The following is a 23,166-nucleotide window of genomic DNA, read 5'->3' on the forward strand; positions in this document are numbered from 1 at the left end:
CAATCTTCTACGGGGGGTAATAATAGATTTAGGTACCCCCCATCTTAAGTGTATGGTCAAAACAGGGGAAAGAGACTGTAGGTCCCTTTAAGCTGATCACTCGTTTATCTGTTATAGTCTTCTCAATTACAATAAGAATAGTTCGTTTGGACTATCTTTGTACAATGACATAAACACAGTCTATCTGTTAGAAGTGGCTGTATTCCCTTTAATAAAATACAATACAGGAAAATCAGAATACAAGTGTGCCTAGTGTCAAACCACGCTATCTAATCAGTGTCGTCGCTGATTAAAGACAACCTGTTAAGGTGCTGGTAGCTAGCCCATAGAGTACTGAATATTAGATCTATCGAGTGCATAGCGCGTTAAAATGGAGCGCATGACGCGTTAAAAAGGAGGTGGTCTAAGTTCAAAATTGTCAGAATGAAATGGCCAATTGTGCTCCACTCGAGGTATATCGAAAAGTACTCACTTGGTTCAGGCCAGCCATCGGACGTTGTGCCTACCCTGGGTCGCGCTCCCGAATGAGTAAGGGAGACGCGATCCCGGTGGGTAGAAAAGAGGAAGCCAGAACCGGAAGTCGGCCGGCTCGCGCGTTGCTAAGCAACGTATGCGAGCCTCAGAGGCCACCACAACGCAGTTGTAACGTGAAGAGGCTGATTGCTATCGGGCTCTTCCTGCCTAATGCGATCGCCATATTAGAGTGTCTCGAATAGAGATACTCCATAATACAATGAATACACGGATATGACCAGAGCGCCCAATAATCGTAGTTATGACCAGAATACCGCATGTATTGTAATATTATCAAGCAATTCAGCGGTTGACATCCGAATTATTCTTGTATTTATGGTCAAAATATCGTCACCTTTAAAAAGGAAGGATGGTGGGTAGCCTCGTTATTATCAAAAAAAGGGGGTTCATATCAAAATTGGTATTATCTAAATATTTCACAAGAGTGTTAGAGGACAAGTAGTCTGTTGATATAGAAAAAGAAGAAAGAGAGACACTGAAGGCACATGGTTGCACCACTGTTCTCATAAAAGAAAGAAAGAAAGGAACACCCTCAATGGAGTCTGACCCACTATTGTTGGTAATTCAAGAGGAAAAATTAATCCAAGGGATATCATCATTTAAACCCTTACGGTGGGTCCCCAGTTTAAATACCCAACGTTGTTCTAACTCAAAAAGGGAATTGGAACCTCCAAGTGGACGTGTCTGTAGTACAACCCACCACATGTCATCTGGACTATGTTTTTTTTCGATATAATGGATGCTTAATTTAGTCGAAGTTCTACCGCATCGAATATTACTGCGGTGCTCATTAATTCTCAATTTTACCGCTCTTGTGGTCATCCCCACATATCGCAAGCCACAAGGGCACGTTATCAAATATACGCAATTGCGGGTGTTGCAATTAGTATGTTTAAGCAATCGCCAGTGCCCGATCGGGTCTAACTCCAAAGAGTCAAGTCGTTTTGTCAAGGAGCATACATTACAGTTCCCACATGGGAAATGGCCTTTGACTGGTGGTAACTCCCATAGGGTCCCTTGTCTGTTTGACGTCTCTCTGGGTCTGGGTCTTGTATGAACCAACATGTCTCTCAAATTGGTGGTCCTTCTAAAGGCAAAGAGAGGTTTGGGAATATTCTCACCCCCGCTCCGGAGGATCTCCCATCTTTTGTTGATTCCAATTCCCTTTTTGAGTTAGAACAACGTTGGGTATTTAAACTGGGGACCCACCGTAAGGGTTTAAATGATGATATCCCTTGGATTAATTTTTCCTCTTGAATTACCAACAATAGTGGGTCAGACTCCATTGAGGGTGTTCCTTTCTTTCTTTCTTTTATGAGAACAGTGGTGCAACCATGTGCCTTCAGTGTCTCTCTTTCTTCTTTTTCTATATCAACAGACTACTTGTCCTCTAACACTCTTGTGAAATATTTAGATAATACCAATTTTGATATGAACCCCCTTTTTTTGATAATAACGAGGCTACCCACCATCCTTCCTTTTTAAAGGTGACGATATTTTGACCATAAATACAAGAATAATTCGGATGTCAACCGCTGAATTGCTTGATAATATTACAATAAATGCGGTATTCTGGTCATAACTACGATTATTGGGCGCTCTGGTCATATCCGTGTATTCATTGTATTATGGAGTATCTCTATTCGAGACACTCTAATATGGCGATCGCATTAGGCAGGAAGAGCCCGATAGCAATCAGCCTCTTCACGTTACAACTGCGTTGTGGTGGCCTCTGAGGCTCGCATACGTTGCTTAGCAACGCGCGAGCCGGCCGACTTCCGGTTCTGGCTTCCTCTTTTCTACCCACCGGGATCGCGTCTCCCTTACTCATTCGGGAGCGCGACCCAGGGTAGGCACAACGTCCGATGGCTGGCCTGAACCAAGTGAGTACTTTTCGATATACCTCGAGTGGAGCACAATTGGCCATTTCATTCTGACAATTTTGAACTTAGACCACCTCCTTTTTAACGCGTCATGCGCTCCATTTTAACGCGCTATGCACTCAATAGATCTAATATTCAGTACTCTATGGGCTAGCTACCAGCACCTTAACAGGTTGTCTTTAATCAGCGACGACACTGATTAGATAGCGTGGTTTGACACTAGGCACACTTGTATTCTGATTTTCCTGTATTGTATTTTATTAAAGGGAATACAGCCACTTCTAACAGATAGACTGTGTTTATGTCATTGTACAAAGATAGTCCAAACGAACTATTCTTATTGTAATTGAGAAGACTATAAGAGATAAACGAGTGATCAGCTTAAAGGGACCTACAGTCTCTTTCCCCTGTTTTGACCATACACTTAAGATGGGGGGTACCTAAATCTATTATTACCCCCCGTAGAAGATTGGAATGTATGTTACCTTGACTCATCTTTGTTCTGTGATCCTATTTTCTTCTATATGACATGCAGTGTGTTATATGGACCAGGCCCATGGTCTGCGTGATCCCATGAAGCCCTGTCTCTAATTTGGGAGGGTAAGCATAATATTTTTACACTGGCATGACGTGCTACTTCTTTCACGATCACTGTGTGCCACATTAATACACACTTAATTGTATGTGTTTCTTCCTGTATTGATTTAAGCATCAATTATTGACATGATTTTCATACATTTTCAGGGCGACCGATAGGACTGACATACAGGGTCCAAAGGGACTTTTGTAAGTGACTACCTATACTAATTTCTTTGCTTTTGCTCGTCAACCTTTTTAGACTTGAGTATTATAAGTTTACATGTGGAGAAGCATTACATTAGGTCCTGAGGAAGCGTCATAGGATCCTTTTTGGACCGAACAGACGCGAAACATGTCGACCCGATTTTTGAGGGAGGTCTTGTAGTTCCTGACCTCCTATTTCATGTGAGAATGGTCAAACATCACATTGACCTAACTCTCCCAGTAATTGTTTTAATCTTGGCCTGCTCCCTGCACCAATAAAGATAAACCTTACAGAGAGTTTTTGAGCCAATTTTACTTTCAGTTTTTCTAGCTCTCCTTTCCCTCCTTATCTTTCCTCCCGACTCATTTGCGGGATAGTGTGGCATCATCAAAAAAGATCTCCGGCAAAGAGCCCCCCGAAAGGGTGGTGCCCGTCATACATTGCAGCGCCGGTCTGACGAGGAGCTGGTCCGATGATGAAGCATGACACCCATTTGGGTGTGTGAGGATTCTTGCTCCTAGTAAATAGGACTCCCTATTGAGTAGGATCTTCTAACACTCTCCCTGTTTAGTTGTTTGTTTTTCGTGTCCCTTAGGAATAGTGTATTTCATTATCAGTATCCGTTCTTAACACCCAGCAATGAATGCGAGAGGCGATACAACAGTGCACATAAGAGGACCAGGAACTTTTGTTAAGTGGAACAAAATAACTATTTAATATGTGCAGTAATTGAACTATTTACAATGACAAACTGTTCAGGGACTTCAAAAAGGCAACCATGCATGGGGCACATTGCCGTCATGTACCCCAACATCAGGGACAGGGTTTAGTCTATGACCTACGGCAGCCTCTGCCAGCCTGACTGGTCCCAGGTTGTTCTGCAGCGCTCTGCCTGGTACTCCCACTCCGGAGCACCCTGGTGTCACCAGCAGAGACACTGCTCACAGTTGAGCCCTCTTCGCTGTCCTGTGGGGTGTCCCCTGTACCCCTGGACACATGCCGTGCCTCCATTAGATCGATCACATGGGTGATCCGGCCCAGACCTCTTGCCACATCCCCTGCAAAGTGGCCCATTTCCACTTGGAGGCCGACTGTTCTTCTTGACAGCCCAGTGGTGTTGACTGCCAGTCTGCAAATTGATGAGGCCATCCTGTCCAGCCTCTGGAGCAGCTGGCGGTCCCTGTGCCGCCCACCCTCGCTCTGTGACAGTAGTCCAGCCACCAGTTCCCGCATGGACAGGGCTAGGTCCCCAGTGTTGTTTCCTATGATGTCCAATTGTGCATGGAGCTGCTGCATGCTGGTCTCATTGCTCCTTACAAAGCGGTGCAGAACCCCACTAATTCTCCCTAACATTTGGTTCTGCAGGCGCTGACCACGTAGCAGTTGTGCCTCGGTCATGGTGGTGGATGGACGCCCGGACTCAGCCTGCAGCCCTGCTCTCCTCAACCTGCATCGCCTGCGCAGCGGTGGATGCCCTGTGAGCTGTACCGTGGCACTCCTGGCTGTTGCTGGCGCAGCCTCCGGAACCACTGTTGCAGCAGGTGTAGTCATCAAGGGGATGGTGTTGGTGGTGCAGGTGGGAGTGGTGGCAGCTCCTGTGCTTTCCTCATGGGGCTGGCTGACTGTTGGCACCTGGCTGCTGTGGCTGGTGGTGGTGTCTTGTGGGAGACCTGTGGGACATGGGGAACAGACTGTCAGTGTCTACTATCTGTTGCACACTTCCTAATAAACATTTGCCTATTTACTGCCTACTTGACTACATTGCCCATAATGCATCATTCTGGTGTTTGCTACCCTGAAATGGAGCTATCTTTGTTGTGCATGCCCCTGTGTACATGGTGGGTGGGGGTATGGCATTTATGGGGGTACAGGCATATCACATGGTACTCACCGGTTGATGTTGTGGGCTCAGAGGTGTCCAGATCTCCGAATCCTGTAACTGCCTCCTGCTCCAGGGTCTCCTCCACCCTTTCCTCCAGGGGTGTGGGTGGTGGTACGGATGATGGTCCCCCTCCTGTGCCTCTCATCTCCCGGAGCCTTTCTGCCACCCTCTCCTTGGTCCGGGAGCAGAGGTCATACCACCTCTTCTTGATCTCATCCACACTCCTGTGGCTGACCCCCAGGGAGTTCACCTTTTCCTGAATATCCAGCCAGAGTTGTTTTTTAGTTGAGTCTGGCACATTGAGGGCTGCCTTCCCAAAAAGATCATCATAGTGCTGACAGCATTCCCCTGTAAGCACCTCCAGCTCCTTCTCAGAAAATTTTAATTTCCTCTTTCTGGGTGATTCTGCCATTGTAGCTGCTGTTCCTCCTGTTGGCTGTTCAGCAGTTTAAAATGGGTGTGGTCCTCCCTCCTCCCAGGTGTTTTATTAAACTTCCTGGCTGTGATGTCATCATCATGTGCCAGGAAGTGTTTCCAGAGTGTTCTGGAGTGGTTTCTGGAGTGTTCTGCAGCACCTGCAATCAATTTACATGGTACTCGCAATTTGCGACACCCACTCGCAAATTGCGTGTCCGTTTTTTGCGCGGTCGCAAACAGCGACCTCGCAGACAGCAGACTCGCTATCTGCGCTGCGACTCCGGGTGCGAGTCGCAATTTGTCCACGGAAATTGTACCTGCATTCCTATTAGCGACATGCAATTTGCGAGTCGCACATGCTCGCAAATTGCGAGTCGCTAATTTTTTTGTACCTACATCTGGCCCCAACTGTTTTCCTTACAAGTTGTTTGCGGCCTAATTACATTTTTTTTTTTACTGTAACCCACAAGGCGAAATAATCATACCTTCTTGCTACAGCATGCTTTCCTCCTTAGATAATTCATCATCAATTTTGACACCATGTTGCACATGAACAAGAGCACATATCTCTCACGTGGCCACCCGCGTACAGTGTATTCTTTACCTAATTTAAATCATCATCCTTTTAATTCAGCAGACCATTCCTGCTCAGAAAATCCTCTTGAACCCACCATCCTCCTGAACCCATTAAAGTTGTTACAACAACCAAATGTTTTTTGTCCTCTTGTTCACCCACTTCTTCTTCATACTGTATTGGAAAGTGTAAGAGGATAACATCCCTGGCGTTCCCCCTTCTCTGGATTGTATAACTCCTCAAAATTATACTGTAATAACTTTGAGCTTAATCTTGACATCCTTGGGATAGGGGCCTCATGTGCAAAGAATGCATTGGGTAAAAGGGATCACAATCTGTGCATCAACCTTTACAGAATGCATGTTTGTTTTGCGAACCGACCTATGCATTAGTAGGTCAGTTTACAAAATGCAGACTCACAGTGGGTTTCAATTCGACCCATCTCATAAAAATTAATGAGGTGGATCACAAATTGCAACCTACTTTGATAGGCTACAACTGCAAACACGGTCGGTGGTCTGTGATTGCTTTTAAATAAAGTATTTTTTTCCTAACAACGTTTTATTAAGATTAGGGAGATTTACTATCAAAAACGTTTTTTCACTACTCACAAAGGCCATGGGGTCCCTTGGGGATCTCGTCCCATTTGCAAATGAGTTACCACCTCCTTCGAGTTCAGGGTAAAACATTAATGTTTTAAGACCAGAATTCAGTCACAAAACATACCTTAAGGAATTTGTACTTAGAATGGTCACCCTTCAAAAAGGCCCTTCCCAATAGAAACTTCTTATTGTTTCCTAAACCCATTTAAAACTTCGGAACATCTTTTTAGACTCAATAAATAGATTTGGTACATTGAAAAAAGGGTTTTAACATTCACAAACTTGCAAACCAAAAGCCCTTTATACATGGGTCCCTTATTTCTTAAAAGCACCACCATTCAGAATATAGACGAGAGGTCTGTGATCAGTGAACAACGTGAACCTCTCCCCACACAAACATTTTACATTTTCTAATTACCCAGCATCAAATCAGGAAGTTTTCTATACATTAAATACTGTCTTTCTGCCTGCTCCAGGGTCCTTGACACAAACCCAATAGTTCTCTCAAGATCCTCCTGGCGAGCACTGCACACAAAACACAGTTGCTAGCATCCAAAGTTATGCAACACTGCACATTCCGATCCTGTGCCTCCAATAATTTAGCAGAACAAGCAATCTCATCCTTTAGTTAGATAAACTCTGTTTCACAAGCTTCACCACACTGAAACAACTTCCTCTTCTGCAAGAGATTTTTCATGTTTTGTGACTGTAGCAAAGGGCAATATAAACTATGAACCAAATTTATCAACACCTTGCACCAATACAAAGTCACCAAAACTTACGCAACCTAGCACCCTTTCTACTCCAAAACATGTTGCTTGCTAGAAAGTAGCCCTGAAGTAATACAAAGTAGCGTTCTGCACTGCTTTGTGCTACTTTGCGTCAAGGAGGCATCACAAGAGTAGTACAAGGGCTTACCCGTGCTACCACTCATGATTTGTAAGGCAGACAGGGTTTTGCAACACATTTCTGTGCCTCTTTGAGGCTGTGGCAAAGTAGGAAAAAGTTTATTTTCTCCAAACATTTGCAACTTTGCATGTGTGGAACACTATGCAGCACACATACTGCTGCCAATCCACACTACCCAAGAATTTTTTTTCAATTAGTCCCACCATAGTCCTTTTTACTAGAATGGTACCCTTCCAGTACAAAACCTAGGCTTGGCTCACACACACACACACACACACTTTTGTACTATGGTGCAAAGGAGTGTGCAAGGTGCAAGGCAGCCAGAAACGGCGCCAGCTCTAGGGGAGAGAGCAGCAGTGCTTCATATTAGTAGATATGACACTCTCCTAGTCTCTCTCATGAAATGCAAGGGAGCAATTGTGGTTGAAAGTGAAAGAATGAATTAGCATAAGAAAGTAAGTGTGTGTGTGCTGTATGGAGCATTAGATCAAATTGCCCCTCTAGGGAATCAGACCTTTAATAGATAAAAAACATTGGCTGAATGGTTTAATGAGGAGCTGGAAGTGTTAAAACAGAAGTGCTAGCACCTGTAGAGCCTTTGGCGCAAATAATTATGATCCCACTTGCAAAATGAAGTACAAGGCAGCAATAAAAGTCTACCACTGCTGCATAAAAGAATCTTGGCAGGAATACTGTACTAGTAAAATTCGAGCTGCTCAAAACTTTTCTCGTGAGCTATTCTTGGTGTTGAAGGAACTGTCATCCTTACCTTTAGTCTCAGCTTTGGCTACCCCAACAGAGGAAGGATCTAGTGCCTTTGCTCAGTTCTTCCTAGATAAGATGGCTAATATTTACAACTCCTTTTCTGCAGTAGCGAGATAGGCACCGTATATGAACGTCTGGTACAGTTGGTCAGAGGAAGCTCTGGGTTGCTGAACTTTAGGCCTATTGAGACTGAAGAGCTGACCGCACTTTATGGCAATGCTCCCCATTGGACCTAGCCTTCCCATCCATTTTGGAATGAGGCTGGGAGAGAGTCCACCCAGTAGTGGGTGAGTTGATTAACAGCTCCCTGACCTCTGGCCAGGTACTGGGGAGATGGAAACATGCTGTGGTGATTCCGCTTTAAGAATTTTTTTTGCTGGATCCTTCCAAGCGAGAAAAGTATCGTCCGGTGTTGCTACTACCATTATTTTCCAAAATCATGGAGAAGTCTGTGAATAAGCTGATATCAAGCTTTATAGAGAGCCTTGACCTATTACTAAGGACACAATCAGGTTTCCACTCCTCAACAGCACTGATTCTGCCTTGCTGCTACCGACAGAGTAAATTCGGCAGATCTTGGATGCTGACAAATTTGTGGCACTGTTGATGTTGGAACTCAGTGCCACGTTCGACACAGTGTCCCATAATATCTTAATAGAAAGACTTTGGAACTGCTGGGTAGAACATAAAGCACTGCAATGGGTCACCTCTTTTCTGCAGGGTCGCACCTTTCCTGATGTTACAGAAACCCCTCCAGTCAAAGGTGTTCCAACTGAAGCAAGGAGTGTGTAGGGCTCTTCTTTGAGCCCCACCCTGTTTAACATATACGTGCGACCATTTGTGGATGTCATTGAAAGCTATGGGTTCTCAGCTATGTCAAATGCCGATGACACTGAGCTTATCATATGATGTCAAAGAATTCCAACCCTATGGCCTCTTCCCTATGCCTCTGCCTGGTACAGGTTGCTAGATGGATGAACCTGAATTGCCTCAAATTCAATGCGGGAAAGACAGAGGTTTGGACTCTGGGCAATCAGTCGAACATCTGGTCTACTGCTTGGTGGCCTAAGGAGCTGGGCCCATTATCCAATTGTAAACTTAAGATCAAGAATCTCAGTATTTGAGTGTATGAAAAACTGTCTTTTTGATAGTCAAATCACTGCAGTTGCAGAAAAATTCTTAGTACTTCTCAAAATGCTTAGGAAACGTATTTGTGTTTTACCAGAATCGGCTAGAAAGACAGTAGTGCAGGCCTTGATTGTGTCAAGATTTGACTACTGCAATGTTTTATATCTTGGAGTTACACAGGTTAAGATAAAGAGACTCCAGAGAGTGCAAAACGCTGAGGCCCGACTCCTACTGAATCTGCCAAGGTGTGCGTCTATATTGCCTGCAATTAAGCAGCTTCATTTGCTGCCCGTGAGGCAGCGATCTTCATTTAAAGCCTTGTGTTATCGCTACAAAAACTTTGAAACACAAAGGCCCACAGTACTTTAAATCATTGGTTAGACCGTACACACCACTGAGAAACTTAAGGTCGAGAAAGCGCTGCCCTAAATGCTTACGTCTGTTTATAACTTTGGGCAGCTGTTCGGAAGCTCCTAATCTTAGGCATTGATTGTTCATTAAGGCATTGATTGTTCCTGTGCTCCTAAGATTCGGAGCTTCCGAACAGCTGCCCAGAGTTATAAATAGACGCAAGCATTTAGGGCAGCGCTTTCTGCTACACATGGAACACTCACTTGTGTAATGCCAGAATGACTTTACACCAATTGAAGTATAAAAGAACTATACCTTTGAAGGGTTTGGCTCTCTCCATTAGTTCTGAGGAGGCCCATAGTTGAAGGGGCCGAAACGCGTTGACTATCTATTATTGAGAGGTTGCAAGCAAGATTGAATTTCTCCTTTAAGGACTTTAATGATGAAGTTCGCTAATGAAAACCACTGCTGCTGGTGTTCTTTGTCAAATACCAACTGTTGCTTCTACTGTGGATGTAGTTTCAGTGCCATTTTCTTGTTTTAAACAAATTGATAGATTGCATTCTGTTGGTTTTAAAGCCCTAAATAGACTCTTGAAATATGTAAAATGGCCATTATTTCTGGAGCTGTAGTGTCATGGTCATTATTTCTCCATCTGGCATATCTGTTTTAAACTAGCTTGTGCCTGTCCTAGGCTATGCCTTTGCAGGAGTGTGAATATGGGCTTTACATGAATTTTGCTGACCTAGCCCCCATAAAACCTTCCAACATGCCTGAATTTCCTCCGTAATATGGACCTGGTCTTACAGGCTAAAGTTTATTACCTTTGAGTTCTCTGATCATTTCCTCTAACTTGGCATGGTGGGTGGTGAAACTCTGCAAACTCTGCCCTTCTTCAGGGGAATACTTCTCCAAAACCGGAACCTTCACATTATCAGCTCTGCAAGATGAACAAAAAATATTAAATATGTCAGATTTTCAAGTATTGTAAATTCCAGTAACCAGTAACATGGCATGAATCATAAATATTGTGGTGGAATATTGAATAGAAAGAGTGAAAGCCTTACTAAATGGATTGCTGAATTTTCAGATGTTCATGTAAATCTCTCTGGTGTCATTACCAAATTGTTCAAATGCAGGGGAGTAGACTAGCATCACTTCCTTCACTGGGTGAATATCTGATTAACTTATTTCTTAAAGAAAAAAGCAGGAACGTTTAGGGCCCAATTTCCGAAATACATTCTAAGCAACTCAGTGAGCCTTGATAATATGTTTATCTTTCATAACGGAGAGTCCGGAAGGAGAGTCCGGATGAGGGACTGTCTGGTTACATTGAATAGGATACCATATGCATATATTTTGTGCATATGGTTGTAAACATGCAGGTTCTTTATGTCTGTAAATATTTATTTGTTGGTTTGTCTGTTTGTCTTTTAGGTATTTTCCAATGTGTGTGTACTGACAAAGGACCACTGGGTCAGGGAAACCAAATATACCACAACTACAGGTATGGGGTGATGATAGAGGGATCCATTGTCCTGATGAAGACCATCAGACCTATAAGGGCAGAGTGAAATGGCCAAAACATGTTGACATACTAGCAGATGGCAGGGGTGATTGGGTGATAATTCCCCAATAACACCACTGCAATAGCAGGTTTTATATTTAATCCTATCCAGGGGACCCACAAATAAAATTAGAAGCGGGTACCTACGAGATAGTTTTAATGTATATATGTCTTCTGCTGAATAGACCCCTAGGTGTATGTTGTGTATTGTCTATACCCCCTCCCTTTTGCTCCATCCCTGATGTTGGTTATGGCGGGGATGTTGAAGCAATAGCCCGATGATGAAGCATGTCACGATTAGTGGGTGAGGGCAGGTTTTAAGAACCCAGGGCAGTTTCTCATTTAGGCAGGCTTGTGATGATTTGTAGAGAGTATCTGCCTCTCCTCCTTATCCCATTTTGTGTGTATAAATATCTTTCATAACAACCTGTAATCTCCAGACTCTCAGTGGTCTCCCTGAATCCTGCATGGTTTCCCTGTTGAAGGCTCAAAGACCTTGGTATACAAATCCATGTAAGTGTCTTTCGACTTGATTACTAAAGATTCTTTGCATGTCAGTTTATTAATGTAGGGGTACATAGCTTCTGGGAGGAGGTGGTGCCCCGCATTGTGGAGGCGGTGGGAATCGCTGTCCCTTTGACACCCGGAGCATGCCTCTTTGGTATGGTGGTGAACTCCAAGGGACGCAAGATCTCATATAAGCTCCTGCAGTTATCACTGCTTCTTCCTAAGTGAAGATTAGCTATTGGGTCCCGGATTCCAAGTGAGGCCTTATGGGTCAAGTATGTTCTGGAGTGGGGAGTTGCAGAGGAGCAACACCTGAGACTTTCTCATACTGACAACAACGTCGCAGACAACTTGGCAGCCTGTGGGGCAATGATGGACTCTTTCAATGAGCAGACAGACTCGGAAATGCAATCATACCCAGGAGATCCGGAAAGGTGATAGTACACAGAGCATTATCATATAAGAGAGTTGACATTACCAAGTGGGATTCTGGGTTATTAGTGCTCACGATTTTTATGCTGACTTGGTATATATAGTACCCTGTGATGGTCCTTGCAATTAATCTAGTAGGACATGTGATATGGTACTTGCACTCATTAACATGCATTATGTGTTGTGTTGCTTTTTTACATTTATTACCGTGTATAAATAAAGTTTTTTAAATTAAAAAAAGTTTATTAATATAAAATCCTAATCTTGACTCAGAAAATCATGGTTGGAGGAATTTTTCTGTTTGTAAGTCACACTTACAATTGTAGAAATTGCCTCAGAATAGCATAACACTCGTATTGAATAGGTGTACATAGGTTAACAGTCACAACTGGTACACTTGCGGGTATCACATGCAACTTGCAGGTAGTTTCCATGCTTGTAGTACATGAGAATCTACTTCTGTTACAAGTAGGAGAAAGTGTGTTTTCAGAGTGGAAATTTTGTTGTGGATCTCCAATAATAACAAAGATTGGAGATCCACAACAAAACTGAGAAAAACATTTTCCTTCCAGCGAGAACAAAGAGAAATACATAACTGAATTTAGCCATGCAGAAATGTAGCCCTAGTAGAAATCCTACCAGATTAAAATTTCATATACAATTACTCAATGTAGTTATCATACTGTACTTGTGTGATTCTTTGCCAATCCATAAAAAGTTAGTAATCTAATCCAATGTGGAAGCAACACCTCAAGAACAGATTTCTGAATGCACCCCATGTGTAACCAGGCTCTGTAGATCTGTAGGAGCCACACCTCTTTGAAGATTTACTGTGCTGCACTTACTAAGACTAGCATTACCACTTAATAGGATGTAAAGTTGTCCAGGATACTGGAATGTTCATCAGCAAAAGACAATGCATGGCTATATAAAATTCTCCATTATGGGAATCTTCACTGAAAACACAGAGATGGAATGTTCCCGGAACAGCCTGGGAGATTGTTAAGCTAACAGATGTTCTAGAATTAGCCCAAAGTACAAAGTCAACACTGATCTCATGCAGCTCAAAAATATGTAACTGGTCCCTGAGAGAATCACAGCAACATGAGCAGAATGAGTAATCTAGTAGAGTCTGAGATGAAGTTTAATAAAGAATTGGCAGAGATGGAACACAGAAACAGAAGAGATAACCTGCACATTTTTGGATTGCAGGAAGGTATTGAGGGTCAATCAGGTTCTGAATTAACCTTCTAAAAGCATGGATTCCCAAAGTCACAGGTCTAGTATTTACAAAAGATTTCAACTTTGAAAGAGCACACAGGGAGGGAATCCAAGATGGCGGCCGGATTTCCCGGCTGATCGCCACTACCGCTCTAGCCCATTCCCAGACCACATGCGGCTCTCGCTCACCTGCGGCCGCGGATGCCGCGGACGCTGTGCGCCGGCAGCACGGACCGCTGCGGGCGCTTTTCGGCTTTCTGGTGGTCCCTGCCAGGATCGGGGCCGCAACGGCAGGCACCGGTGGGCCCCGCAAGAATATGCGAGCGTGACGCTCGCTCCAGACCCGCGCTCTTACCCCTCTCGGCTAAGCGCGATTCCCGCCGCTTCCTGGCAATATTAGTTGGTGTTTGGGGCGTGGGGGACGCTCGGATGGCGCCGAAGATAAACAGGACCCCTCGCTCCTTACGGGCACGGCAGAACCAAGACCCAGGAGGAACCAGAAAGGATAAAAAGCTACCGGTCCCCGGATCAAAGGAGCACAGCAATCTTCAAGTGAAAGGGGGCCCGCACAAAACAACCGAAATGGAAAAAGATGCAAGGTACTCTGTTCCAACAATGTTTTCTAGCGTGATGCGGCCTAAGCAAAGGTCCACGGAAAAGGCAGCTTGTGATGCGCAACCAAACATGTTAGGAGTCAATGATGAGCATGTACCTGTTGCATTTACATCTCCTGAAGCATTCACTCCTATGTTCGATGCAGGGAGGAGGGAGCCACCCTGTCAGGAGACCGCCAGTACAAGCCCAGGAAATAGCGGGGAGGGGGTGGCCCTCCCCCCAATGGGGTGTGCGAAGCTATCCGAGCAGGAACTTAAGGAGTCAAATCAGAGGTCTCAGGAATCCATTCCAGAGAAATGTGTAGTACAATCTAGTCCATCAAGCTGCAAGTTAAATTTGCAACAAATTGACGATATGGCCAAGTCCTCAACGATATATGAGACTACCCCCCCAGCTCCTGCCCAGAGGGGAAAAGAGGCGAAACCAACAAACACCGATCAGGGGCCATTTGATACAGCAGAGAGTTTTTTTTCTCTCTCTGATCAGTCTAAAGACTCAGATTTGGACGAAGAAATTCCTTTAACAGATTCAGATATCGAGAGTAGCTCTGCTGCAAGTATCTGGGTATCGAACTACTTAACATGCAGAAGAAAATCAGCTGAGCAAACTGAAGCCAGGAGCAGCTCAGGGGCCAAGCTTAGGAGAGACCCGATCAAGCCTCAAGAGGAGGATGGTGAAATGCAGTGGGATTATACAGCCACCCAACAGGCCTTTTCTAAAAGGGATTCGGCCTGTAGTACTCTGGTGCCCCCCCCCACGGGCGACCTTGCAGAACCTCCTTCTTTGGATCTTATCTACAGGACAATGGTTCAGAATCATGAACAGACTCAGAGGGAGAGCAGGAAAATGAAAGCAGCTAGCAGACAGCTACAACTATCTATTAAAAAAGTGGTCAAATCCTGCCAGGATATTGGTGTACGCATCGCCACCATGGAGACTCGAACGGAGGAGCTGGAAATCGAAGTTAAAGCAGCAACAGCACAAACGACGACACAAGGGCAGCAGATCTCGGATATTCAATGGAAACTGGAAGATGCTGAAAACCGTCAGCGGCGGAATAACTTGAGGATCTTGGGTATAGCAGAGGACCTCGAGGGGCAGGATACTAGGGCTTATATAGCTTCACTTTTTAAGCAAGCATTCCCAGACTTGAATGGTTGGGATTGGGAAAAGGAGATTCAGAGAGCACACCGTTTTCCGTTAATGAAGAAAAAACAAGCTTTGACTGCTACTAATAGAGACCAGAGTTACCCACGGGCCATTATAGTGTATTTTGGTAATTTTTTACTGAGACAGGCTGTGTTTGAAAAAGCCCGCCCCAACTCAAAGGTGACGGTGGAAGGTGTATCATTCTTTAGTAGGCCAGACTTCGCACATGCCACTGTAGAAAGACGGTGGCGACTTAGGCAGATGATTGCTCAATTTCAAGAGTTGGGGGCGGAAGCCTACTTGCTAAGCCCTGCGCGTCTAAAAGTTGTCTACAAAACAACTACAAGATTTTTTCTTTCAGAAATTAAGGCGGGGGAATATGTACAGCAGTTGAAAACTGGTCAAGTGCAGGGGGTACGGGAGAAGGGGGGGAGGGACTGCCGTGAATAGTTGTTTATATGTAAATGTATGTGATACTGATTGGGGTGTTTTTTTGAACATCTATCGGTTAAGGGTTTTGATCGGGAGGGTGAAAATGAGGGGCCGCGTGTATTGATTGGCAAGCCATAAGTGTGTGAAGGTGTTTTACGTATGGGTGGGCTAACGGGACTGGCAATTACCATCTTACAGGCTCAGAAGCCTGGCGATTCCATTTGTAGGGGTAAGGGTTGGGGGTGGGTTAGTGGAGGGTGGGGGGGTCACAGGGACAAAAAGGATAATGGGACACGCAGCAGGGGGTGCGGGGATGGCTCTTATCAGTGGAAAAGGTGTCAGGGTGTGAAAGCAGCAAAGTCGAACAAGGCATACAGGGGAACTAGAAGGATCAGCATCCATAAAAATGGGACAGCAAAGTGAAATACGTATCGCCACAGTGAACGTTTGTGGGCTCAATAATAACAAGAAGCGGCAGTTTGTAGGAGAGGTTTTCAAGTCATGGAATGTCGATATTATTTGTATGCAGGAAACACATATTCCAGGTACACAAAAGCAGCTAATGGAGTTTTATGGGTGGAAGCTAGCGTTTTTTACACGACAACACACAACCACTAGAGGGGTAGCGATATTAACTCGGATCAGTACTCTGGTTATACATAAACAATTTGCTGATAATCTTGGCAGGCTTGCTCTGTTGGAATGCTCGGCTAAGGGACTAAGGTTCACTCTATGTTCTATTTATGGATCTAACACAGATGATCCAGAGATACTGGATTGGCTTAATTTAGAACTTACGAATTGGGCAACACCTATCATAATGTGTGGAGATTTCAATATACATTTAGATAGTAAAGAACCCATTCAGGAACAAACACTCTACCTGGGTAGAAAAAACAAAGTTTTTAGGGCACTTCAGTCATTGGCCATTAATCATGGCTTGATCGACGTCTGGCAGTTGTGTTGCCCGCAGGATTCAGGGTCCACCTTTTTCTCTGCTCCGCATAAGAAATTAGTCAGGTTAGACTACTTTTTTGTGACAGCCTCTCTACAAAACCAAATAGGGGTCAATAGACTTCCTAGAATTATATCAGACCACAACCCATTGGTTTTGGCTTTGGAGACAGGGAGAAAGGGCCCGCAGCCGAGATCTTGGACATTTGATAGGACACTATTAGTTGATCCAGTGTATATCCATAAAATGAAGGAATGGATCCCTGAATTTTTTAAGATAAATCAGGGTTCTGCTTCTTGTCAGATAGTTTGGGATACTTTTAAAGCTGCTGTCAGAGGAGAAACCCTGAGTTATGGGTTAAGAATGGAGAAAATACGCACGGATCAGCTAAAATTAGTTCAGACAAAGCTGGTTAAAGCTGAGCAGCGACTAGGGGAAGTGATCCGCAGTGGAGTAGATATTTCAGACATTCTGTGCGATGTGAATATCATTAAGGCAGAAGCCGCCAAGATTTTCATGGATAAGGTTGCTGCAAAATTTTTAGTATACCGTCAGAAATGCTATGAGTATAGCGGGAAAGTGGGCCAACAGCTGGCCTTAAGAATAAGACAAAAGCAGGTATTTGGGAGTATTAAAAGCTTAGTGAATGAAGAAGGGCGGATGGTACACAACGGTCCTGAGATTATGGAAGTCTTTAGACAATTCTATCAAAAATTATATACCCAGGAAGAACAGCCCCAAGAAGAGGAAGGGATCGATGCCGCGGGCAATGAGATATCAGGTCAGTTAAGAGAGGAAGATAAGGCAGCTTTAGAAGCACCTATGACATTGGAGGAATTGGATGTAGCAACTCGTGCCTTGGCAAGTGGGAAGGCGGCAGGGGGGGATCTAATTCTACTAGAATTCTATAAAGTTTTTTTTGTGGAGATATGTAAACAGCTACTTAACTTATTTATTGAAGTACAAGCAGGGGCTCCTCAACCGGCCTCATGGGGGGAGGCTAAGATAGTAGTTTTTTTGAAAAAGGACAAGGAACCCACTCAGCCTGGTTCATATCGCCCAATCTCTTTAATTAACAGCGATGCCAAAATCTACGCTAAAATACTTGCTAGCCGCTTGAGTTTGGTAATCTCAGGCTTAGTATCTCCATGGCAGCATGGCTTCATCCCGGGGAAATGCACGGCAGATCATATAAGACGAGTTATTACGTTACTTGATGTTAGTGCAATAGCCAGGCTTCCCATGGCAGTAATCTTGTTAGACGCGGAAAAAGCCTTTGATCGGGTCCATTGGCCCTTTTTATGGTCTGTCCTGCGTAAAAATAACATCGGTCCCGGGTTTGTCAAGGCAATTCAACAGCTTTACCAAAACCCAACGGCTACGATACAAGTTGCCGGGCTAAAGTCGTCCTCAATCAATATTCAGAGAGGCACGCGACAAGGGTGCCCGTGTTCACCACTGCTTTTTGCGCTATATATTGATCCCTTGATCAGGAAAATGTACTAAGATTTTAGCATATGCAGACGATATCGCGGTGGTGACCACAGAGCCCAGTACTGCTATATTGGAAATAGAGCAGGAAGCCCTGCAGTTTGGGAAAAGATCTGGTTATTTGCTGAACAAGAGTAAATGCCAAATATTGGTGAATGAATCAGTAGATTTTAAAGACGAGCGGGTGCTGACACAGGTCCAATATTTAGGTGTTAAACTTACAGCAAACCTTGACGAAGTGGTAAAAATAAACATGGGCCCAATTTTAACAAAGACTAGGAAAGATCTCGCTCGCATTAACAATCTACACTTGTCACTCATGGGACGCTGTAATGTGATAAAAATTGTGTTTCTACCCAAAATACTCTACCTCTTTAGAACAATCCCCCTAGAGATTGGGCAAGATTGGTTTAAATTAATAGAGGGATTGGTTAATAGCTTCATTTGGTCCTATACAAAGCCGCGCCGGGCTTTCCATTATATGACTCTCCCAAGTGAGCAAGGGGGGTGGGCACTTCCCAATTTTAAACTTTATTATTTGGCAGCAGTGCTTCAGTATGCACAGATACTTTATGTTACGGATAGACCCGGGCAAGATGCTCTCCCTTCGATATATACCCTGATTCTGGGCAAAGAAGCAGACGCAGTCTTCCTGCGGATTCTGGAACCCAGCTACTATAAAAAGGTTAAATTTAAGGTAATTTATGCTGCATTTAAGGCATGGACCCAGGTTAAGCGCAAGATAGGTATAGGACGAATCTGCCACTACACTCCCTTGTGGATTACCCCCACGCTTCCAGCAATATTTAAAGACCACTATTGCTTGAGGTGGAGTAATCAGGGTATTCACAAAGTCGGGGACTTGTTTCACTCTGGCAGCCACCTCAAATCTTTTGAGGAACTGAGTGCGGAATTTGCGCTGGAAAAAATAGATTTAAATTTTTACAGATTAGAGCCTTTTTACTAACTAGTATGACCCAAGGTTGGCACACGGATAAGATTAAGCTAATGGAAGTCTCACGACACCCCACTAGCTGCGGTATTAAAAATCTGTATCCACTGCTTTTAAATTCTATACAAGATGACCTGGCGACATTGGTTAAAAAATGGGAAGCACGGGTTGGAGCTAAAGAGACAGAGGTTTGTGAGTCTATGGAAATGGCACGGACTGTTTTAGTGTCTGCTGGCCCGCAAGCTCAACACTTTATGGTATTGTATAATTTATATTATACACCTGCTAAGATTGCGAGCTGGGGCAAAACGGCGGGAATTATGTGTCCACGATGCGGTTGCCCGAAAGCAGATCTCTGTCATATGTTCTTTCAGTGTGTAAAACTGGGAAAGTTTGATTACTGGGATATCCGATATATTGAAGAAAATCTTGAAACAGTCTATCTATCTGACACCTCAAATGGTTTTACTGGGAGTTGATCATTCAGTCTGCAATAGTCGAGATAGATACTTTCTGTTCATAGCAATGTCAGTATTTCGTAACTGCATAGCATCTCTGTGGCGTGATGTTGATCCCCCACGGTTCAATCAATGGTTTTCACAACTCTTATCTATGTATTTACCTGGAGAATAGCCTGTATGAACTAAAAGGAGCAGCGGCCTGTAAAAGATTCACTAGAGCTTGGGCACCTCTCTCCGTATGGCTCTTGGGCCCCGAGAACGTGCCGACTATATAAGTAAATTTATGAGATTCCTAAGAGTAGAAACTATTATCATTGACTCTTGTTCAGAATGTTTGCTTCACCTGTACGACAATATTGATGTATTTATGCTTCTTTTTTTTTGCTTTTTTTTCCTCTTTATTATTGCAAACATGTAACCCGCTGCGTGTCCTTAAAAAAAAAAAAAAAAAAAAAAGAAAGAGCACACAGAGGGCCTCATTTATAACAAACTGGTGCATCAATCACGATGTGCCAGTTTGCTTGTGCCACCCTGCGCACCCCTAACAACAACATGGTAGCGCTGTATTTATCAAAAATGTTGACGCTAGTCCAGCAAAGTTTGGGGAGGCCCATTTATAACAGCCTAGCATTACTTTAAAGCCTGCCCTTGAGCAGGCGTTGAAAAATTACACTAGAATGACACAGTGAAGTGGAGGTTAGATTTCACTGTGCCATTCCAGCAGGCCTCCTAGCGGGGAACCCCTCTCTTGCATACATTATACCTGGTGCAGGTATAATGTGGCGTAAGGATTTACAAACAAGTATACTGGTACCATTGTGGCAGTTCGTAAACATGGCGAATGGTGGGGGACTGTTCTGTGTCACCGCAGTGTAAACAAATAATGATGCTACAGCAGTGAAAGTGGCTTGTGAATGAGCCCCAGAGTTCCTTGCTTCAGAACTATATTGTGGGAAGGAAAGAGAGTCAGCATTGCTTGGAAGTACTCTAAACCACCTATATCTATGAGTAAGGGCTTTCTGGCACTGATACCAAAGTTATGAGCTCTAAATATCCCATGCTCATTTGCCGGCCCTGCAAAACTCAGGATTACCTTCAAGGAGTCAAAACAAATTTCAGCAGTATAATGATTTGACAGCCTAGCTTAAGAGATTGACACAGCTGCTGACCATCCACCTTGACCTTATAGACCTAAGGGTGTGCTTCCAAATGGCCTTGCATGTTTGAAGCATCATTTGTTTACTTGCATGCTTTACTTACATCTAGCTGCTTAAACACTGATGCAGGCAAAGTGCAGAATTAATTTTGCATGATGTAGAGGCAGCGCAGCAAAAGAACCATCTTACTGAGGTTCTACTCTGCCCATCACAGAAAATGGCAGGGTTATCAAGAAATGGATTGATTAATGCAATCCTGCTACCACTCTGCTCATATTCAATTCGTATTGAAGGTGTGGGTCATGAGTGATCTGTAAGCCAAGGTAGCAAAAACTCCATAGCTCCGACGGAAGTGTCACTAGTGGAAGGTCCTCTGGGGGGCCCGCTGCTAGTGCGGTTTGTGGAAATACTATTGTTTTATGCCAATTTTTCAGGAGCACTGATACCTTACCAAAGTCCTCCATTAGTTGTATCAGATGTGGGACCGACTGTTCAGGCTCCTCCACATATATTAAGGTGTCATCAGCATACAGGGATACAATATGGGCCTGATCGCCCACCTTCACCTCCCCATTCTCACAGTTACCTCCTAAGATACCTGGCCAGCGGCTCCATGGCCAGGGCAAATAGCAGCGAGGAGAGTGGGCAGCCCTGTCACGTACCTTGCGCTATATGAAGAAAATCTGAAGCCTCCGATCCTACTCGCACCCACGCCATTGGGGCATTATATAAAAGCTGCACCCAAGACACAAAGGGGGTCATTACGACCCTGGAAGTCGGCGATAATGTGGTGCTAGTACCACCAACAGGCTGGCGGTACTTACTACCACATTATGACATTGGTGGTTTGGCTGAAGCCAAACCGTCAATGTACCACACCGACCGCCACAGCGATAACAGCCGCCGGGCTGGAGATATTCATCTCCAGGCCGGCGGCCGCCATTGTGCCACCAGCGGGATTATGACCCCGCCTACCGCCATGGTTTTCGTGGCGTTACGAATGCCATGGAAACCATGGCAGTAGGCTATATCAGTGACGGAATTCCTTCCCTGTCACTGATAGGGGTCTCCTCCCCTTCCACTCCAGATACCCCCCCAAACCCACCAACTCAACAAACCCCCCCACCCTACATCCATGCACCCCTACACATACACATGCATACACACACTCATTCACACATACATTCACGCTTGCATACATCCAATCACACACACACATCCACACACACTTCCAAACATGCACGCAGACACGCATTCACATTACACAACATACACGCACTCACACGTCCATACATGCACACACACATTCAACACTCAACACACACCCACATTCATGCACACACATACATTCACCCCCACACACACACAACATCCCCCAACCCCCTCCTCTGTCAGAGACCCGACTTACCTGGATCCAGGGGGTCCTCCTGCAGGAGACGGGATGGGGCGCTGCTACCGCCAGCAGCGCCTTCCAGCAGAACACCGCCAGGCCATATTATTTGTCATAATACGGCCTGCGTGGGTCTTCTGGCGTGGGGCTGCTGATGGTAGCAGCGCTACCTTACCACCATCCGCTAGCATGGCCCCAGCCTGATTTCCGCCCTTCTTGTGGCAGAAATCCGGCTGTGGTCATAGTATGGCAGACAGATGGTAGCCGCGGCGAGGGTCTTTTGGCACTCGTCACCACGGCGGTAGGCGGTCAATACCGCCAATGTTATAACGAGGGCCAAAGTTCTCACCGAGGCCCATTTGGCAGAGTACCTCTCATAGATATGGCCAGGAAAGGAGTATCAAATGCCTTTTCAATGTCTAATGCTATAAGGGTCACCCTAAGGGTTGTTGAACGTGTGGCATGGACAACATGTGACAATCGTTGCAAATGCATATGTGCGCCACAACCTGGGATAAACCTGCATTGATCAGGATGGACCAGCTGTGTAATTACTCTTTTCAGGCGCAGGGTCAATTTCTTAGCTAGTAGCTTCACATCCACAATAAGCATGGATAAGAGCCTATACGACCCTGGGTCAGTGGGGTTTTTCTCCGGCTTTGGGTGCATAATTATAGTGCTTTTCCTCATATGGGATCGAAGCATGCCAGAGTCCTTCACCTCCTTAATCGTCTCGAGTAAGGAGGGGAGCAGAATACTTCTGATAGTATTCCACAAGGAGGCCATCGGGTCCTAGACTCTTGCCCCTTGCCATATCTCTAAGCGCTTCCCTTAATTCCTTTAGTGTGGGTGGTGCACCCAATATCTCTGCCTGTGCTTCCTCTAATCTCGGGAGCCTCAGCTGACTTAAAAATCCCACACCTCTGCCATATTGGCCTCCCCCAGATAAGAATACATCCAAGCCAAATGCTCTTGCAGCTGTTGTGTTAGAGCCACCTGTCCCATTAC

General features: G+C 44.7%; 1 protein-coding gene across 1 annotated transcript in view; it reads right to left on the minus strand.

Moving 5' to 3' along the window:
* LOC138301485 (E3 ubiquitin-protein ligase TRIM39-like) overlaps nucleotides 1-23,166 on the minus strand; it is a 188,974-nt gene that overhangs the window by 37,312 nt on the left and 128,496 nt on the right. Inside the window, exon 5 of the mRNA XM_069241997.1 lies at nucleotides 10,654-10,769. Coding sequence (XP_069098098.1) covers nucleotides 10,654-10,769 — 116 coding nt within the window. The remainder of the gene's footprint in view (nucleotides 1-10,653; nucleotides 10,770-23,166) is intronic.

The sequence above is a fragment of the Pleurodeles waltl genome, chromosome 6 (assembly GCF_031143425.1).
Source record: "Pleurodeles waltl isolate 20211129_DDA chromosome 6, aPleWal1.hap1.20221129, whole genome shotgun sequence".
Lineage (NCBI taxonomy): Eukaryota > Metazoa > Chordata > Amphibia > Caudata > Salamandridae > Pleurodeles > Pleurodeles waltl.